This window comes from Chaetodon trifascialis, chromosome 9, assembly GCF_039877785.1.
Source record: "Chaetodon trifascialis isolate fChaTrf1 chromosome 9, fChaTrf1.hap1, whole genome shotgun sequence".
Taxonomy (NCBI): domain Eukaryota; kingdom Metazoa; phylum Chordata; class Actinopteri; order Chaetodontiformes; family Chaetodontidae; genus Chaetodon; species Chaetodon trifascialis.
The window spans coordinates 27,895,232-27,915,130 of record NC_092064.1 but is presented as its reverse complement, the minus strand read 5'-3'; the positions used below and the strand labels follow the sequence as shown (position 1 = coordinate 27,915,130).

General features: G+C 48.7%; 2 protein-coding genes across 4 annotated transcripts; one reads left to right on the top strand and one right to left on the bottom strand.

The window, feature by feature from the left end:
• Window positions 1–148: 148 nt before the first annotated feature.
• rsf1a (remodeling and spacing factor 1a) lies at window positions 149–10,293 on the bottom strand. 2 transcript variants are annotated; one of them, XM_070970137.1, is made up of 18 exons: window positions 10,066–10,293; window positions 7,832–7,923; window positions 7,424–7,516; window positions 7,081–7,286; window positions 6,840–6,964; window positions 6,436–6,543; window positions 4,912–6,337; window positions 4,616–4,808; window positions 4,312–4,521; window positions 3,916–4,020; window positions 3,535–3,614; window positions 3,396–3,444; window positions 3,205–3,311; window positions 2,942–3,006; window positions 2,679–2,853; window positions 2,255–2,484; window positions 1,897–2,094; window positions 149–1,683 (listed from the first exon to the last, which is right to left on the bottom strand). In XM_070970137.1, the coding sequence occupies exons 1-18, from the start codon at window positions 10,217–10,219 to the stop codon at window positions 884–886; spliced, it is 4,416 nt and encodes a 1,471-aa protein (XP_070826238.1). In that variant the 5' UTR covers window positions 10,220–10,293; the 3' UTR covers window positions 149–883. The 2 variants fall into 2 exon arrangements, with proteins under 2 accessions (XP_070826238.1, XP_070826237.1); XM_070970136.1 differs by having other exon boundaries at window positions 4,616–4,814; window positions 4,918–6,337; window positions 10,066–10,279.
• Window positions 10,294–13,151: 2,858 nt separating this feature from the next.
• On the top strand, window positions 13,152–19,890 carry LOC139336452 (pannexin-1-like). Of its 2 annotated transcripts, none has more exons than XM_070970580.1 (8): window positions 13,152–13,341; window positions 14,592–14,814; window positions 15,142–15,257; window positions 16,414–16,601; window positions 16,745–17,023; window positions 17,112–17,334; window positions 17,453–17,666; window positions 18,235–19,889. In XM_070970580.1, the coding sequence occupies exons 2-8, from the start codon at window positions 14,634–14,636 to the stop codon at window positions 18,318–18,320; spliced, it is 1,287 nt and encodes a 428-aa protein (XP_070826681.1). In that variant the 5' UTR covers window positions 13,152–13,341; window positions 14,592–14,633; the 3' UTR covers window positions 18,321–19,889. The 2 variants fall into 2 exon arrangements, with proteins under 2 accessions (XP_070826681.1, XP_070826682.1); XM_070970581.1 differs by having other exon boundaries at window positions 13,170–13,337; window positions 18,235–19,890.
• Window positions 19,891–19,899: the final 9 nt, after the last annotated feature.

Genomic DNA, 19,899 nt, shown 5'->3' with positions numbered 1-19,899 from the left:
GCAGGGACCAGGACTGTGACCTGGTGTGAGACGTGCGTCGTCACCATTTGGTCCTTGGATTGGACGCAGGATCACTTCCAGTTCCACAGAAACGCGTTGGTACTGTTTTGTAATCACGCAGATGGCGTTGGCGGTCGTGAGGAGACAGGAAACGAGCAACATGTCCTCCGCTGGGAGCCGACCCCTGAAAGATGTGATTATCTGAGACTCATCTTGACCTTCAGGCTACTGGGTCATTTTTCAGTTTCAACAATGAAAACACCAAAACGTCCACGGCAGAGACGGATGTCTCACACCTGGACAAATAAAAGCGGAGCTATCTGCACGAGCAGATCCGTGAGGGGACGCAGTCTGACCATCGGACCACTCGACCCAAAGTGTTCGGTTTGACGCCGCGCTCTCCCCGGCGGCGGGCTGTTAAGTGCTATGAGAATGATGAAGTGCTTTCGGGTGAGGTACAGTACAAACAGACTCCGGCGTCCAAACGGGACGAATCTACGGTCATCCCGTCACACGACGTCCAGAGAAATGGTCGCGGTGACCTCTGGCTGCGTGCGAGCGCGTCCGCGGAAACGCGGCGTGCTGCCGGTCCCGCCGCGAGGTCGCTTTTGGTCCGGCCGGCGTCCGTTCTGCCAGAGGTGATGGCGACTGGAAATGAGCGCTCGTGAGTCTGTGTTGACGTACAGCACGTGACGGTGGATAGAACTCTACCACGAAACAACAGCGAGGTGGAAGAGCAAGACAGGTGGACAAGAGGGGGGAGGAAGAGGTGGAGGGCGAGGGTGAGGGAGCCAGTTCCAGAGGTGGATTGTGGGTAAAAAGGCCTGACAGTTAAAAGAAACGACTGAAACAAAGAGGCGAGCGAGTCTCACACAAACGGCCATCATGACTGCGGACTGTTCTGGACAGAGTCTAATGAGTCTGTCTGGCCCTCCTCCTCCTCCTCCTCGTCCTCCTCATCCTCATCTTCCTCCTCCTCTGGATGGAAGGGGCCGTTGTGCCTGCCCTGCCTGCCTGAACCTGCACTGTCCCTGGGCAGAGGGGGACTTCCGGGCCCAGGCTTCGCCGGGCCTCTGGAGGTCCGATGTCCGTTTGACGGAGACAGGCTACGGCCCCTCCCCTTGTCCTGAGCGTCGCTGTCGGCCCTCCTCTCCGCCGCCGAAGACTTTTTGGTCGACGCCTTCAGCCTTCCTTCGCCTTCCTCCTCGTCTTCCTCTTCGTCGTCGTCGGAGTCGATGCGGTTGAGTCTTTTGCGGACTGGACGGTCCTCCTCCGATGACGACTCGGACTCTTCTGACTCGTCATCCTCATCATCGTCTTCATCCGTGGAAGGGCGCCGTTTCTTCAGCATCTGAGCGAGACGTTTGCGCCGCTGCTGTGACAGAATCTCCCTCCTCTTCCCCCGGCCCATCTTCTCCAGGTCCTCGTCTTCTCTGTCCGTCCTCTTTAATCTCCTCCGCTTGTCTTTCTCCTTCTCCATCAGTTTCCTTTTCAGCCGCCTTCCTCTCTCTCCGTCGTCGTCCTCCTCCTCCTCGTCTTTGTATCTCCTCCTCTTTTCTCTCATCCTGTTCCTCCTCAGGTCTTCCTCCTCTCTTCTCCTCCTGTTCACTCTCCTTCTCTGCTCATCTTCCTCTTCGTCTTCATAGTCATCCTCCTCATCAGAGTCTCTGGAAGAAGGCGACGCTGAAAGAGAAACAAAGGGGGAAGAATTTCATCACTGATAGGACGGACGTGACGGACGTGACGGACGTGTGTCAGTGATGCTGCTCAGATCAATACCTGACAGTATTAAATTGATGGTAAACTGATTGATTGATTGATTGATTGAATGATAGATATTAAATTAACTGTCAGTAAAGCGTTCAAAGACAGACGAGGCTGCGGCGTCGCACTGACCGTCGCTGTAGTCGCTCGACAGATGCTCCTTGCGTTGTCGGCCGCGGCGTTTGACCTCGCGCTTCTCGCTGGAGGCGTGGGAGTTGTCCGATGACTCGGACGTCTCGCGGTAGTTGACCTGCTGGCGCTGGCCCCGCCTCAGGCCCCGCCTCTTCTTGTCAGCGTCGCTGTCAGTCATGTCGCTGAACTGGTCCGAGTCTGGAGAGGACACAGAGGATGTATAGATCACTCTTCATCAGGAGTTTGAATCAGCTTCTTTTAATCAATTCATCTTTTCAACTGTAATCTTAGAAACATTAACAGCGTTCGATTAAACACAACCATCTCCAAAAAGAATCCATCCCGCAGTGACACTCACCCATTTCTTCGTCGGTGTCTTCCTCCTCTTCCTCGGAGGAGCGTCTCCGCCGCCGCCTCAGCCGTTTCCTGCTGCGGCGCTGAGTCCTGCTGGGTCGGAGTTTAGAAACGCCTCTCGGCGCCCGTCTGGGGCGGGTCCCGCTGTCCAGGCTGCCCACGTCACTGCCCGCATCTTCATCTTCCTCCTCATCATCATCTGCCCCTGACGCACCGAAATCCTCGTCCTCTGAGCTTTGAGGGGGAAGACGATTCGAAAAATAAGCCAAACAGAAGAAGTGACGCAGCGAGAACAGACTCCTGCCGCAGGCGTTTACAAAATCAATAAAGTTTATCAGTTTGAACATCAAGTATCTTTTCTGTGTGTGTGTGCGTGTGTGTGTGTGTTTGTGTGTGCATGTGTGTGTGTGTGTGCGTGTGTGTGTTACCTGTTGCTGAGCATGAACTCGTCCTCGCTCTCTGCTGCCGTGCTGTCACTCTCCAGGTCGTTCAGTCTCCGCTTCTTCCTGTTTCTGGCCGAATGAGCCTGGCTTCTGATTGGCCGTTGGCTCTCCTTGCCGTCCTCTGATTGGATAGCTGTGATGTCTTTGTCTTTTCCTGCTCCTACATCAGAAGAGTCCAAATTAGACGTTAGTTGGAGTTTGCGTTCTCAGTCCTCTTCATGTGGTGGAAGTTGTCTTTGTCCACTCACCTCCACAGATGTCCCCGATGTCCTCCTCTATGGCCTCATCAATGGCGTCGTCAAAGTCATCAAACCTGCAGCGCGCACACAAACACACACACACACACACACCTGCTGACAGCCTGTGTGGGATCTCAGCTCTGACAGACTGATCACCTGATCAGCACAGAGGACAAAGAGTGTCTGAGACATGACGCTGTTTGTTTGGACACACAGCAGCGCACCTGAAGCCCACCCGTAGCCCACCTGTAGCCCCGCCCAGCCGCACTCACCTGTAACTGATGTGCTTCCTGGTTCTGGTCGATCTCCTCCCCAGATTTTTACTCTTCTTGGAATCTTTCTTCTTCGCCGACTTCTCCTCTTCCTCCTCGTCTCCCTCCTAAGACAATCAACATGTTACAATCGTCTGAAACTGAAAACACGTTGTGAAGCCGTGTGAGGACTCGAGTTGCCATCGACTCACAGGAATGATGTTCTCCACGCTGATTCCCACATACACCAGCCGCTCCCGCCTGGAGAGACGGCGAGAGACGAGGGTCAAAACTCACGCCTCGCGGGCTCATTAATAAAGGGCTGACTGATTGGTCGCAGCGTGTGCTTACCTCCTCTCTGCTCGCTCTCTTTTCTTCAGAGCGCTGTCCAGATTCTCCAGCTGCTCCTCCAGTTTCTCACACAGCAGCTTCTGAGGGAAGAAACCCAAAATGTGTTGTTGATCAGCTCTGAGCATCGAACCTCAACGCCGTCAGCACCACTGAGACACGTCCAGAGCTGGAGCTGAACATCTGCTCACAGCTGGAGTCCCATTTTCTTCTTCTTTGATCAAATAGTTTAGGTCACATTTAGCGGTTTATTTAGAAAGAGTTATTGATTTGAGAGCTGTAACACAATAAGAGCTGAGATGTGCGTCGTGTGTGTGTGCGTGTGCGTGTGTGTGTGTGTGTGCGTTAGTCTGTCTGTCTCTGTCTCTGTCTCTCGTCTCTTACGTGCTGGCAGGGCGGACAGAACCACTCTCCATCTGGAATCAACATGAGTGGCGGCCGCAGACAGGCAGTGTGGTATCCGCTATCACAGGAGTCACACAGCAGGATCTGAGGACACACACACACACACACACACACACACACACACACACACACACACACACACACACACACACACACACACACACACGTTAAACTCCACACAGAAAGCCTTGAAGTGGGAGGATTTCTAAAACGATGGCTTCAAAGCTGAAAATCCTCTGTAGTGTTAAATATCTCTGTCTGCTGCATTAAAGTTTCCCAGATCATAAAAACAGCTAAAATGTCCAACAGTACATGGACGGGGGTGTCCACGTACTGTTGGACATGTGTATCAAAAGGAAAAGCGGCTCGTCTCACCAGCTCGGGGTGGTTGGGGAGGCCGCACTGACTGCAGGCGTCCTCGCTGGGAATCTCCTCAGATTTACACGACTCCTCGGAGTCGCTCCCTCCTTCGCTCTCTTCCTCTCGCCGTTTCCTCCCCCTGTCCTCCATCTCGCCTCCCTCGTTCAGTTTGCGTCTCTTCGCGCGGATGTTGGACCATCGGGGGCGCCGGTGCCTCCTTTTGCCCTTAAGACGCAGCAGAAGAAGAGAAAGACGAATTAGAGCGGAGAGGTCAGCTGAGTTCACGTGCTCGCTCGCTCAGGACGCTCAGACTGATTACCCTTTGTTTCCTGGTTTGACCAGCAGGTTCTGGTTTTCTGTCTTTCTTGGTAGTCGAGTCCTGTTCCTCTTCATCTTCCTCCTCTTCGTCGTCGTCCTCCTCCTCCTCCTCCTCCCCCTCCCGGGCTCTGGTGGGCAGTGCTTGTTTTCTTTGTGGCTTCTTTCTCTGGCTCTCGGCCGCCTTCGAGCTCGGCCTGCAGGTTGGCAAAGCAGACAATCTTCAACAAAGACGGCATCGAATCAAAGCGGCTGTGAGATCACAGTGAGACACTTCAGAGAGTTTGGTTACACACATACCTGCAGATCCTCGCAGACCTCCTCAGCGGCCTCCCTTCCTCCTGCACCTCCTGCACCTCCTGGTCCCTCTCCTTCTCCTCCTCCTTTCCCCCCTTCCCTCTCAGCTTGTTTCTCCGGTGTGGAGGAATCTTGATCTTCAACCTGATTCCTTCTTTCTGGAGCTCAGAGGAGGCTTCCTCACGGCGACCCTGCCTCTCCTCTGATCCAAGCCCAGACTCCTTCGCTCCAAACGGGGCCGCCAGCCCTCCGTTGACCCCGTCTCCCTGGTGCTCCTTTGTTTCCTGCTGGTCTGCTCTTGGAGGAACGGCGCTTCCTGATTCTGCCTCCAGCTTTCCATCTTTACCTCCTTCTTCCTCTGCAGGGCGTGCAGAGCCCTCTCTCCTCCTGTCCTCCCTCTCATCCGGGCTGTCACATTTCTTTTGATGACTCCTCTTGTCTGACTGCTCCTCTGTGGTTTTGTCGCTCTGGTCTTCTGCCGTCTGCCTTTTGGGCTCCTCTGTGGACTGAGGCAGCGAGGAAACACCGACAGAATCCACTTTCCTCTCGACAACTTCAGGGAGCTGCTCAGGTTTTAAGGAGGACAGCGGTAGTTTTCTGGGTGTTTGAGCCTCCAGCACTGCATGAGGAGGAGGAGGAGGAGGAGGAGGAGGAGGAGGAGGAGGAGGAGGAGCAGCCACCGCCTCCCCTTCAGCAGGCCCCTTCCTCACCAGCACTGACTGCCGGCTCACCTCCCTCTCCTCCTCCACAGCTCTGGAGCCCTGGTGGTCTGAGCTCGGCCCGTTTTGTTCCTGTTGGTCCACACTGGGGGCTCTGTGACGCTCAGATGGGCTGCGGATGACCCCTACATGACCTACTACGCCGACTTGACCTATGACCCCTATGACTCCATTTTGACCCTCTTTGTGCGGCAGGAGGAGAGACGCTCTCCCATTGGTCAGCTCTTGCCTCGATGCGGTGACCACCAGTTGCTGCTGCTGCTGTGAGGCGGCTTGACCACCGGGGGGGGCTGATAAGCTCAGCACCTTGGCCTCTCTTGCGTGACTGTCCTTGGTCTGGATCACTGAGGGGTTACACACAATAATACTGCTGCTGTTGCTGTTGTTGAGGTGGTTGCTGTGGTAGCTCTCGGCTAGCTTCAGCTCCCTCTTCTTCAGTGGTATCTTGGCCTGCTGGCTGCTCCTCACGACCGCCCGCTCTGCTTCCTCTTCCTTGTTAATTTCTGGCTTCGTCACAGTCGCGCCCGGTGCCATGACGACCGACACAGCATTTTTGGGGGCGTCAGCATCCCTGGATTCTGATTTGACGATGGTGGTGATGGTGCTCACGCGGTTATCAAAGACGGGCGGTTTGTGATCCGTCTTCTCTTCTTTCACTTCCGCCTCAGTGCTCTCCTGCTTGATTGGCTGCGTCTGCTCCTGTTTGACCACTGAAGAACAAAAGAGGCAAAGAAATTACACTCGAGAAACAGCAAACTCGTCTCAGCTCAGCTCGTTTCTCATAGAACAAACAGAAAAGTGTCAGTACCTTGTTTTAGGGGCTTCTCTTCCTTTAAAGGATCAGCCTTCTTACTGTCAGTGTGCTCCTCTGTGGTCGTGGAAAGTTCTGGATTGGTGCTTCCAATGGCCTCCTCCCCTAAACCGTCATAACACACACACACACACACACAAACATGGACACACGCACACACACTCAGTACTTCACAGACAATCTCTTTTTTTTTTTTTAACCATCATCAGCGGCTGAAATGTGACTATCAGCACGATGGAGGCAGAAAATCAGTGTGATGTTGGACTTTTCAGTTTATTCAGATTATTTTTAGTCATTTTTCTCTTTGTCCTTAAAGGTCGAGTTGTTTTTTTGAGTGAAAGTTTAAATATTTTCTCAGCCCTGTGATCCACACCAACCATCTGCCCATGAGCCGAACACACCTGCGTCTTTCACTGCAGGGCTGGTGCTCCCGGGTCCGGCCTGGTTCTGGTCCCGGTCCTGATTCAGGTTTGGCTCAACCTGGGCCTTGAGCAGCTCCAGAGCCTCGGCCAGGTCATTGCGTGTCCTGAGAAGACAAACAGAGGAAACGGTAGCAGCAGATGTGACTGCAGCATGAGACACTGGTCCCACCTGCCAACACCTCTGAGAGACACATCCAGCAGACGAGGACAACAGCACTACCTGACGATGCAGTTCCAGGTGGACCCGTCCTGGTCGTCCTGCTCCTCCGTGTACAGCCGGATGTTCTGCTCCTGGTCCAGCTGCAGCCAGTACATCAGGCCCTGCCGGTCCCGACCAATCGGCTGTAGGCGCATCTTCTCTGGGTCCTCCTCATTAATCGCCATCTTGAACTTCAAGTTGTCATCGAACTGACACTCGCAGAGATACTGCAGGGTGAACGAAAGAAATGTGTGGAACGGGGGGGGGGGACAAGAAGGTGGTTAATGTGGCTGCAGCATTGAGTGCAGATGTTTGCAGCTACTGGCTGCACTGATCACATGAAGTTAAACAGGACATGTCATACTTTGAGGATACTTGACTTGCACTCCATGGACATCTCCTGGTAGCCCTTCTGCTCCAGCTCCCATGCCCAGGTACTGTTCAGCTCCTGGCAAACCTACAGGAAACAATGATTACAGGCAGTCACTGCACACGAGCCTGTTTGCACAAGTTCTCTGTCCCACACCGACACGTCCCGTTTAATCTTCTCTCATGTGCCTCCTCCTCCTCTTACAAGAGTTCTCCATCTGTCGACCACAACAGAAACAAGGCTCTGCAGTCGGTGGGAGGTTCTCGGATGTCACTCCACTTACATGACCAGTGTGTAGGATTTAGTGGCATCTCACAACCATCTGAATATCCTCCCCGAACACGTGCAGTCAGCCGAACACACACACATGCACACACACACACACACACACACAGGCCTCACCTTAGCCAGGTACTTTTCCCAGCGGTCGGTGGTCACAGTCCTCCCCAGTTTTCTCAGCAGCTTGACGTGGAGCTCCACAAGGGGTTTAGGAACTGGAAAACACGCAAGATGATTAGAAACATGACACTTCTCATCTTAACTTTCCAGAAATCTCTACAGCTCCAGCGTCAGCAAGCATTCGTTCTGCTGAAGTGCCCATGAGCACGACTTCAAACCCAGCCGCAGGATTGGTTTCTCTGCACCTTTCCTGTTCACCCTGATCACACACATGTGGGCACTTTGTGAATGTCCATCACATGTTTTAGACAGGCTTCAGCTGCTCGCTCAGCTGACGTGATCCAACCCAAACATCATCTCTGAATGTCTACCAGTCAACCAGTCTAACACTAGCAGCGTTACTGGCCGTGTGTTAGCTTACGAACAGTTTATTCTGTCTACGAGTAAATACATGTTCACTGTGTGGATGTAAACAGTCACACAGAGCAAATGATTTTAGCACGCACAGCAACAACAGGCCTGAAGCTGACCAGACTAAAGGGAAGCTAATGCTCTACAACCTCACTGTAAATCTTTGCATCACTCATCTTTATTAATGAGACGTCTCTTTGAGGTGTTTCTAACAGACGCTGACGTGAACGTCATCAGTGGTCAAACTCAGACAGCAGAAAAGCTAAAGAATGCATTAAACTTTAACCTGAGGAGGGGTCTGTAAGTCAACCTCGAGTCATTTCATGAGAGACGGCATCAAAACACAGCTCCTCTTTTCTGCTATCCCTATTTTTTATTTACTTTTATTATTTCTTGTCTCTATTATGTCTTAACGTTTTTATTTAGGATGTAAATTCAATGTTACATCTGTCCTCTGACTGATGTAGGTTTTGATATTGTTGTGACTGTCAGTTCTGCCTCAAAACCAATAAAGAAAACCCAGAAGAATCTGGAAATGAACTAATAACTCAAAACACAACTTGATGTGTGGTCTGATGTGAGGCGGTCACGGACCCATGAATGTACAGGAAATTCCACTGTCCTCTGCGGGCACGATAAACTTCTTCACATTGTCAACACAGAGCCATAATCCCTACTGTGAAAGTGAATTTAATCGTGCCTAACTCTGAAATGACAGAGAAATATTAAAAACTAACGGCTGTTATATGACCTGTTGTTTAACTCTGGTCGTGTATAACGTACAAAGGCTAAGCAACAGAATTAACGGTAACGTCAGTTGAAAACTAGCTAGCTAAAAGCTAGTGGCCGACATGACTTGAAAAGCTGCCAACACGACAGCTTCGACTTTCAAACATCTCTTTCCAAAAACGGTAACGCGGTAAATTAACTGTAAGGCTTCGTGTTGTACTTTAAAAGTTGACGGAATCTTGATGCTAACTAACTAGCAGCAGCTAGCATCCATACTGCGCATGTGCACATTTGACAGCCGCTCTACCAATGGCAAAAAAAAAAAATAACATCCACTGTTTTTAGCTAACATCAGTAGCTCCGTTTTGACAGCCGTCTACAATACAGATCGAAGACAAATATATTCTTGCCGCGAGCAAATGGTTAACACACACTGACTGGACTGACATATTGATGTCGTTTCAAGCCGACTGCCTGTGAGGCAAGGCCGGTGAAAAATTACACCTGACAACACTCCGGAGCTAGTTGGTTGGCCGTGTGTGGTCACTAGGCTGTGCTGCATCATGGCTCCCACACCAAGTTTAGCGTTAACAGATCAATATCAACCTTGACAACATTATCGACGACCTGTCACTTGACTCTTACCTAAACCCCTTTGGGTATCGTGCCAAAATCTGTACCCCCGTCTGTATCCGTTTCCTCCAACTTTAGCACAAACATGCAGCATCGTCCAAAGTGTGGAGAATTGGGAGTGAGGCTAGTTTAGTGTTAGCGGTCCAACGTTACGCTTCCTCTCAGCCCAAATGTTTCCTCACAAACTTGGACAAAAACTGGTCGTCTTTTAGAGGAAAACGGTCTGTGTCAGAGTCAACAACCGGTAAGAAAGCGTAAGTAAGAGGCTCGCTGACTAAACTCAGTCTAATGCTGCTCTCTGGGCCACACACTCAACATTTTCGTCATCCTCATCATCATCACGATGATGATGGTGATGGTGGTAGTGGTGGTGGACCCCTTCTCCTTCGGTTTCAAGTGTCGCAGCTTTCCACCACTTCTTCGCCCCACCACCACCACTACCACCACTACCACCGATCTCTCACCTGTCGTGGTATCCCGCAGATACCTCTCCATCTGCGGGAAAGTCATCTCGGGCAGATCCAGCGTCGCTCCGTAGCGATCCAGGAACGAACATACCTCCGCGAAGCTCGGGCAGAGCGCCGGGCCGGAGCTTCTCACCACCACCGGAGCAGCCATCTTTCCAGGCGGAGAGAAACAGGAGGGGAGGGCTCGCTGTTAGGATGCGACTGTGCGAATGAAATGAATGGAGTGAAGCTTCTACCGATGTCAAGGTAAACAGTACGAGAGTCCGCACATTCCGGGTTATATTTTCAAAATAAAACCGCTTGGGACGCGCGTGCTGGGAGCGTCAAAGAAAGAATCAAAGTTAAAGGATGTGGAAGACCACTTTTAATCCCGTGAACTATTTCAAAAAAATTGTAATTATATTAACGGTGTGATGTTTTTATTTTTGTTGCTGTCTCAATAAGATACACATTTTAAGCTTTTAGTTTAGATATACAATAATTCCCTATCCGGTAGCATTGTTCATAGTTTACAGCAACTTGACGCAGCTGCGAGAAGTTGGGAGGACCAGGAGTCCCTAGCGAGAAATGCCCAGAATTCAATGCGATAGAACAACATCAAAAATATTTCAAAATGGTTTTGGTTTTTATCCCACACATTTCACCAGAATACACTGCATGTCGTAAATTCACCCTCCATCGGTCTTCTACAAAAATTATAAGCCAAAAGTAAGGATGATCGATGGATCAAACAGCCCTGTCTCATGGTTTGTGTTAACAGTAAAGACAGTTTGGCTTTTAAACAGGCTCGCTCGGTCCTTTCTGTCGCTCTGTATCGCTGCATGCTGCGTAGATAGTCACGCTGCCCGGAGGATGCTGCCTTTAAGGACTGTTGGAAATGTGTGGTATCGCAGGTTTTTTGAACAAGTTTGCGATTTGTCAGAATTTTCACATCATGTTTTTGACTTCAGAGAAAACCTGATGAAAACCTAACTCATTTATGTAGAATTAGTACTTTAGATTAAAACTACATCAAGTTAAGTTATGCTTCATTGATCCCCGTAGAGAAAGTTCTGCATTTGATTATTCAGAGGTGTTAAAGGCAGCGGGCAGCCAGTGAGCGGTGCCCCGGGACCAGGTCCAGGTCTAAGCCAGCGCCCTGATCAAGGACACTGACAGGAGAATTAACAACCATACATGCTCATAAACAAAGCACAAAGTTGTTAATTTTTTATTTTTTATTTTTTTTTTTCGTGATGTAGTCCACTTCTGAATGTCTACTGATTTTCAACATTTAAAATTTAATGTGTTGAAACTTTATGTGGATGTTGATAAATCAGTCAGATTAATGATGTCACCTGAGGATTTGATGAAAACTTTGTCCTGCTGTCGTTGAAGCTCATGCCTAAACTCAGCCTTCCCATCACAGGAGCTTTTGTTGCCGTTTCTCGGCCTGTGCTGACTTGCCTGCAGGTTGACTTCATGGAGCTGCAGCCTTTGACTAACATAGACCTATTTGCCACAGTGTCAACATGGACTGTGGAAAAACAGACATTCAGACACAGTTTGGCCTTTTTAAGACATGAGTTTACTGCTCAGCGCCATATTTCTCAGTTACAAGAATAAAGCCAGAAAGATTTGGAAAATTTTGGGAAACATGACACAACCTTTGGAATCAATGTGGCACAAACAAGCACCAGAACTGGGTGTGATAGGCTGAAATACCTGTCAATCAAATAATCTTATATATATCCTTCTCTGGCCCTGCGATCGGCTGGCGACCGGTCCAGGGTGTACCCCACCTCTCGCCCGTTGACAGCTGAGATAGGCTCCGGCCCCCCGTGACCCCGAAAGGGATGGATGGATGGATGGATGGATGGATGGATGGATGGATGGATGGATGGATGGATGGATGGATGGATGGATGGATATCCTTCTCTGACCCCTGTAATAATACTCCTTTGGTATATAATTCAAAGTCACTGCCAGGAGACACAGATCTCTGAACGACTTTTGACGTCATTTTCTGAGAAAGTCTCACAGGTATATTTTTTAGAAACACGTGTGGTGTGACAGCAAAGCTGAAGTTGGCCACCACAGTGAGGATGCCAGGGGTACTCAACAGATATGAGCTCTTTGTAGGACTGTATTCATTGGTTTGTAACCCTTTAGCTGAATGATCCCTCAGAATTAAACAATGTCAACAGCAGGAAAGTGTCCCCGTGTAGGGAGCCACTGCCTGTGAATGCTGGTCCCAGTCAGCTGTTTATGTCAGCGTTGGCGACCGAACCGTCATTATTTGAGGCATCCTTGTTGTGCAGGGCACAGAGGATGGGGTCATGTGGGATAATAAACCATCCATCAATAACTGCAACACAAAACTATCGTAACAAAAGAAAAAAGGTAAAGAGTGTAATGAAACCAGCTTCGGTGTGACTGTGCTGCTTGTCATTCGGTTTGCATTCTTCGGTTTCTCTTTGCGTTTCTCAGTTTGTCTTCCGGGGCTTGGCCTTTGCAGTTAGCAATGCTGTAGCACATTAGGAAGAGACTGCAATGATGTGAACATTCAGACAGAAGAACAACTGAGAAACTATACGAAAAGTTACAATAAATTGCAAACTGAATGCCCGGAAATACAGTCACAATGAAACTTGCTTTGCTGCAAATCACATTTCTCTGCATTTTGCTTAATTAATTTAACCTTTTTGGTACATTTTATAATATAATGATGATAATAATATAACAATGCTTCTGGGGTGCAGTTACTATTTGGTGGCATTTGTTTTCACATTGTGGTGATATTAACTTAAATATTAGTTTTCCTTTTAATTTATTTTTTACAGCTGACAATAAACTGGTGTTGCGTTAATTTTTCAAAAAAAAAATTGTGATGTTCTGCACTAAGACAAAAGTAATAATTTTTCTTTGGGTGATGAACACAACCCTACTTAAAGACATCACTATTGCGTACTTGACTTTACTCGACTTCGGAATGAACAAATTAACGAGCTTCATTTGAAGGCAGCATGACAGCTGGAAATCAGAGTTGTCGATTAGCACCTGAAGGCATCGCTTTAAATACGGCGGAAGGAGTTTTCAGTCTTACAGGAAGAAGGCTCGAGAGGTGTGTTTATTGTTTGTCTGTTGACTGTCTGCTCTGCCGCATTATTTACGTCCAGTCCTGGAAAACACCTGGAGTTTTAAGTGAGCTTTTTGCAGCAGAAGCTGTGTATCTGCAGCCATGACACTTTAATAGACCGGCCGGCGGGTTCTTGTTGTACATCCATGCGGTAGGTAAGTTCAAGTTCATTATCCCGTTTTACAGTAAATCATAATGAGCTAACGCCATCATCAATTAACTAACCATCGTTTTGTCTGATCCCTGAGAACAAGCGGTTCGCGTTAAGTTACCGAAAGCCTCTAAGTGAAGTGAGCTTTACTTTAAAGTGATGATTAAGTCTGTTTGTGCTTCTTCTCCGCAGATATTTCTTTTCTGATCAGTCACGTCTCGTGCTAGCTAGCTGACTTGGTCAAAGTTTACCGAGCGTCCAAATCAAGTGAAAGTTAGCTGAGAAAATATAATAAACGAAACTGTGCCAACTGAAAAACACCCGTGGGCACTGCGGAAGCCCATCTCCAGCTACACAAAGGAGCCTGTTGATGTTGTGGCGAGACAGTCACGAGTTGTTTGGTTTTATAAACATGTTTCACAGTTTAACGTGTTGAAATTCCGAGAAGCGAACGTACCAGGCTGTCCGTGAAGGCAGCATGAGACTAAACTGGCGGGTAAATGAGGATTAACAGTTTGTGATCCTCAAATAAAGCAAACAATCATCAGTGATGAAGGCTTTCTGATCATTTAAATCACTTCATGCCTGTCAGTCACTTAAGCCTGCAGCTGAAGTCACATTAGGTGATGTTTAAGCACTATTGGACGTTTTCAGCTTTGAGTTTTTGAGGAATGGGATGTAAGTAAGAAGCTATGAATGCAATGTGGTTGCATGAACAGACTCAACCAGAATTTCAAGAAATACACATCATAATTATCACTGCAGACATTTCTGGTGACAGGTTGCACCTTCTGTCAAGTTTCTGGACAGTCCGTATTTTAGCAGACTTTGTAGAAAAGGAGAGCTTAAAGGAGGCACCACTTGTCTGTTCGCTGCGAGCTGCTGTCATCAGAACTTCACATCTGTTGTAACAGAAACGTCGATACTGAAGCTAAAACCATCAAAGGTTTGTACACGACACACCTGTCAAAGGAACGGCTTATTCATTGCCGATGAACCGTGAAGAGCTGCAGTAGGAAGCAGAAGGAGCAGTTTGTGGAAGTAACCGTCGACCAGGCCGGGAAACATCTGTGACCGTCTGCGGTGCTTTAACAGCCTCTTTGGATGGAACCGCATGCTGCTACCCGACGCCTTGCTTTGCATGCTGCACGTGAATTTGCCTGACATAAAGGCAAAAACACCTTCAGACCGTGTGGAGGAACACGTCTACACAGAGAAACATCTGAACGTGTTTCTTGGTTTTTGTGTCTGCAGGATTTGTTGTTCGTGCGCTGCAGGTGACAGAAGAGCGGCGAGATGGCCATCGCCCACGTGGCTACAGAGTACGTGTTCAGCGATTTCCTGCTGAAGGAACCCAACCAGGCTCGATACCGCAGCGTCCGGACCGAGCTGGCCGTGGACAAGATCGTGACCTGTGTGGCCGTGGGCCTGCCCCTCCTCCTCATCTCTTTGGCCTTCGCTCAAGAAGTTTCAGTTGGTGAGTGTGGATGTGGAGCCAGGAGAGACCACAAAGGCTCTTCCAAAAGCAGATTTGGTCTAGCTCAGGTCTAGAACAGGGGGTCATTCCAGGAAGGAGGCGCAGAAAAGCTGCACTTATTCTGAAAACTTGGCCTCACATGGACTTCAGAGGTTCATGTGGATTATAATCTTTCCATCGTTTGTTCAAGGATGTCGAAGCAGTGAACAGCTTGGCTTGTGTTTCAGTCTTTAGACGTCTGCAGACGAAAAGCTGAAATGATAAAAATCTGTTTCAGCTTGTCATCCTTTGCTTTAACGCTCTTGTTTGTGTGTCTGCTCCTCGCAGGAACTCAGATCAGCTGCTTCTCTCCCACTAACTTCTCTTGGAGGCAGGCTGCTTATGTGGACTCGTACTGCTGGGCAGCCGTTCACACACACACTCTACCTCTGTGGCTGCACAAGGTACGCGCACACACACACACACACACACACACACACACCATGAGGGAAAATACTTTGTAACACACCTTCTACCTGGACAGGTGCACCTGTCAGTCTACTGCTGGAGCAGACAGGATTTCGTTGAGTCATCGTTGCGTTCAGTAAAAAGATGTGTTGGAATGAAAGTGAGGCTCGTTCCGGTGTGTCAAGCTCGCGGAAATAATAAAAGTCTGACAGTGATTTTCTGAGAGAGGTTTTTGATTTTAAATTCAAACAGACGATGTTCACAGGCAGCTTTGAGGGTGCGGCTGAGAATATCTGAATCAAGATGCTGTTGGCTAAAGCTGAGTATAGAGTGCAGTAAAGGGTGTGTGTCTGTTTCTGGGATGTCCGTCCATCTGTCCCATTCTCATTGACGTCGTATCTGAGGACAGTTTCATTAGGACATTAGATCTGTCCTAAACGGCCTTTCTGACTCCTTTGATTTGACAACAGCTTCACTGAGACTTCATAATGTTCTGCAGGAACACTTTTGAGTTGATGCTGATCTTCAGGTGATCGTCGTCGCTCCATGTGATGAAGCTCTCTGTCAGTCCTCTGTCCTCCTCTGTCTCTAAGTGAAGACAGCGTGTTCCTACCTGGACATCATTCACTGGAATCAGACATGTGCAGCACAGTGAGAACGAGGTGGTGGTTCTGTTAAAGTGTGCGTGGTGACAGCAGCAGCACAGCACGTAGAAACGCTGTGCAGCGACACGTGTAGTGAAACGAAAGTCGCCTGCGCTGCTTCGTGTTAAACTTTGTCCTTTCATTTATGATACTTGAAGTAACTCGCTTGCTCACTGCAGACACCGACACCGTCCAAAAATCAGCCGCTCTGTTTATCTATTGTTTGCTGCTTCTGCTCTACGTTCAGGTGGGGTCAGAGATAAGAGTGGACAAACCCACATCAGACGCTGTTCAGTGAGATTATGTCTTTATGATTGGCTCCAGAGTTTTTATTGTGCTGTTGAAGAAAAGCTCTGCTCTGTAGAACATCAGAGGAAGCAAACAGCCTCACTGCAGGACTGACAGTGTTTTGATTGTTTCTGCATGTCTCCTACATCAACCGCTGTCCGACCCTGAATATTCTGTTATTTTCATGTTTGTCGTCCTCTGTCCCGTCTCGTCCCTCCAGTTCTTTCCCTACATTCTGTTGCTCGTGGCCGTGCTCATGTACACCCCGGCGCTGTTCTGGAGGTTTTCGGTGGCGCCCCTCCTGCAGTCAGACCTCAGCTTCATCATGGAGGAGCTGGACAGATGCTACAACCGCGCTGTCACTCTGGCCAAACGCGTGGCCACTTCAGGACTGCCCGCCCCAGACAGGTACCGTGCGGCGTCTTAAAGATCCCACACGAAGCGTTTTGTTAGAGACAGAGGAGGATTTTTCTACGGAGTTATTAAGCTGATCATCAGTGACATCACTTCATTTTTCTTCACTGTTCTTTCTCCGTCTGCTCGTCATCCAGCGACCAAACTGAGGACTGTTTCAACTACCCGCTGGTGGAGAAGTTTCTGGTGACCAAGCGTTGCTCCCGGGTGCTGCTGTTTTATTACCTCCTGTGCCGCGGCCTGACCCTCGTCACCCTGCTGTGTGCCTGCGTCTACCTGGGCTACTACCTCCGCCTGGCCTCCGTCACAGACGAGTTTGCCTGCAATCTGCGGGTCGGCCTGCTCGCCTCTGACCCAGACATCCCCGACAAGGTGCAGTGTAAGCTCATCGCGGTGGGAGTCTTCTCTTTGCTGAGGTATTTGTCTGCAGCACGAGGTGTCTCTCTTATTTTGTCCACCCCTGCTCATGCTAAACCGCAGTCTCGACTCTTTTTCTGTTTCCAGTTATGTCAACTTGGTCCTGTTCGTTGCACTGATTCCCGTGGTGATCTACGCCAGCTTCCGTCCCCTCTTCTGCCATGGATACGCCCACTTCCTGGAAACCTACCAGTCACTGCCCACTATAGGTGTCCTGCCCACTCCTGACGGCCAATGGGACGATCTCTCTCTGTATCTGCTCTTCCTGGACGAGAACATCAGTGACCTGAAGTCTTACAAATACATCAAGGTGTGTTTGTGTGAAGAATAATGAAAACACAACAATGATGTAAATAATTGTGTCGTATACGATTATTAATTTCAGAAACTGAGGCGGGAACACGTTTTGTTGTGTTTTCTGACGTCAGGTGCTGGAGTTGTTGAAGAGACGAAATGAATCCTCTGAGGAAAGCTTCGACGCCATGGGTCTGCTGCAGACTCTGTGTCTGGTGAAGACGGACAGCGTGGACGGGAGAAAACCTGCAGGGAAGCAGGAGGAAGTAAAAACTAATGCGGCCGACTCCGCCAGCAGCAAACAGCCAAACTCTGCTGCAGATAACAAGACGGAAACAGAGATGAAAGGTGAGAGAAGCACGACGAGACCTAATTACTGACTGAGACTTAATACTTTTGTAAGAACTGCAGAAGTACGACGAGCAGATTTTCAGGGCCACCGTAGGGGAGGGTGAGGGGAGGGGGTTGGCTGTGATTTGCTGCCTCACCACTAGATGCTGCTCAGATTTGGACTGTTCATTTGAAGCCTGATAAATGGACGTTTTGTACAGTAAGAGGTGTGTTGTCCTCACAACTATGGGCAAATAAAGAAGACGTTTGTCTGTTGAGGTTTGGATGGTGTCCTGTGAGCAGCATTAAAGATCTTTGCCTTCCACACGTCTGTTTAAGTGACGAACTGAGCTGCCTGAGGTGGTTTTTAGAGATGTTTTACACGGTTTTACCTCTGTGGCTCCAGTGCTGCGTGCACGCCGGCTGTTAGCTCCAGCTACGTGTTTCCAGAGGTATGGAAGCTAATGCTGCACAGACTGCAAAGCCCTCTGGGACGAACTGGAGATTTCACACCACATAAATAAAGCCGGACTGATTTGGTAATTAAGATTATAATTCAGTAATATGCTAATGTTTTTATTTTCAGAGCTCAGCCCCTTGTTGCCAGGAAACGGCGACGAAACGGGCAGGAGAAACAGTGAGGGAGGGGCTCTCCGGCAGCGAGCAATGTGATTGGCTGCTGGCGCGGCCACGGAGACCTGGACAGATGGGTTACTCCTGTGCCACAGCGCACCCACAGTCCACGGCCTCCGTCTCCTGATGGACGCTCCATCTGCGAGGTTCACAGACCTGATGTCTTTTCCCGCCTCTGAATGATGTTTTTTCAAACTGCTTTGAGAAGCAGATTTTTTTTTTCTGGCACTGGATGAAATAAAAGTTAGACAGTAAAAATCATGTCAGTGCAGATTTCAGGAACCATTGACTTTGGTGAACCTTTAAGGATGAATCCAAAATTCATTTTTGAGTCAATGGTTCAACACTGAAGTGAATTATGGGATATGATGTCATCAGCTGAGGCACTTACAGCAGGCCGGCTTGGCTTTTCTTTTTTTTATCTGAAGAGGAAAATTCTTAAACACAAACAGTTTGTAGGATTTGTCCAGATGTGATGCTTATTTGAATGTTTGATGTCGTCAGGGACGTGTTTCGTCTCATAACCTGCGCGTTTGATCATCTTTGACTTTTTAAAGTACAGCAGCGAGGACGCAGGGGGTGTGGTCGCAGACCGCCACGAGAAGTTCAGCCGCTGTCGTTGAGTCTCCAGCAGTCAGAAGGAGAGGGGATGTATTTATTTGACCTGTCAATGTAGGAGAATGTAATTTTCAGAGATCGTCAGTCACATTTCAAGACAGTGTCACGGTTTAAAGGGGGAGACGGCTCGATGAGGAGTTCAGTGCTCGTTATCCGGTTCAGCGTGGTCCAGGAGGTGACCTGAAAGGCAGCTCCAACATGAACCCGCTGATGAAAGACATCACGGTGCGTTTGAGGTGTTCAACTCTCCTCAATTGTCTGACATTCACCCAAAACTGAACGTGTCTCATTTGTGTAGACTGGATATTTCTCTTGTGCAGATGTGTTCATTTACACATTTTACACGTCAACACTCAAGCTTTCATTTAATACGACGTGTATCTACTTTTCATCATCAGCGGTATGAGGTTTCATTGTTTAGTGTTTAATAAATGCATAATTTCTCCAGAATGTCTGTAACTTCTAAGGAAATGTCAAATCACAGGTAACATCTGAAGTAATATCCTGTTTGGTGCTTAAGGTTTCATCATTTTATCGAGGTTTTTCAGATATTTCTCAGCCTGGAACGAAACTTGCCACGCTTGCTTTGGATCTCAGGGGTAATCTCACTACATCCCGGCTGACTGTCACTGTTTACACTGGATGTCTTGTATTTTGAACTGCTTCTGCTGCCTGTATATCTGAACAGCACTGTGGTACATTTTATCGTGGGGTCAGGAAACTGCTGTGGTACGATTAACATCTGTGTGTTTATGAACTTTTCTGCTGTTGCTTACATGAAGCCTAAATGTTATTGAGCCTTAATTTCTGCGCAAACTTGATGAATGTAAAGTCTGGGAGGAACTGAGAAAACTTGTTGTCTTGTGCTGATCTGAGGAGGCCTTTCTACATTTTTGAATTTTGAAACTGCTGTTGGTCATGTTTTGGGTGTGTTAATGATCACTTTTAAGATTGTTTTTAAAATAAATGCAGTAAATATTACTTTTCAGTTAAATCATGT

What these genes read in the sequence shown, in the direction of transcription:
- rsf1a (XM_070970137.1), bottom strand. Translation starts at nt 10,219, where the DNA reads ATGGCTGCTCCGGTGGTGGTGAGAAGCTCCGGCCCGGCGCTCTGCCCG. An exon ending in TCTGCGGGATACCACGACAG is followed by an intron (nt 7,924 to 10,065) that starts GTGAGAGATCGG and finishes CGTGTTTTCCAG; the next exon opens with TTCCTAAACCCCTTGTGGAG. An exon ending in TCTGTCCGCCCTGCCAGCAC is followed by an intron (nt 3,615 to 3,915) that starts GTAAGAGACGAG and finishes TTCTTCCCTCAG; the next exon opens with AAGCTGCTGTGTGAGAAACT.
- LOC139336452 (XM_070970581.1), top strand. Translation starts at nt 14,634, where the DNA reads ATGGCCATCGCCCACGTGGCTACAGAGTACGTGTTCAGCGATTTCCTG. An exon ending in CGCTCAAGAAGTTTCAGTTG is followed by an intron (nt 14,815 to 15,141) that starts GTGAGTGTGGAT and finishes TGCTCCTCGCAG; the next exon opens with GAACTCAGATCAGCTGCTTC. An exon ending in GGACTGCCCGCCCCAGACAG is followed by an intron (nt 16,602 to 16,744) that starts GTACCGTGCGGC and finishes CTCGTCATCCAG; the next exon opens with CGACCAAACTGAGGACTGTT.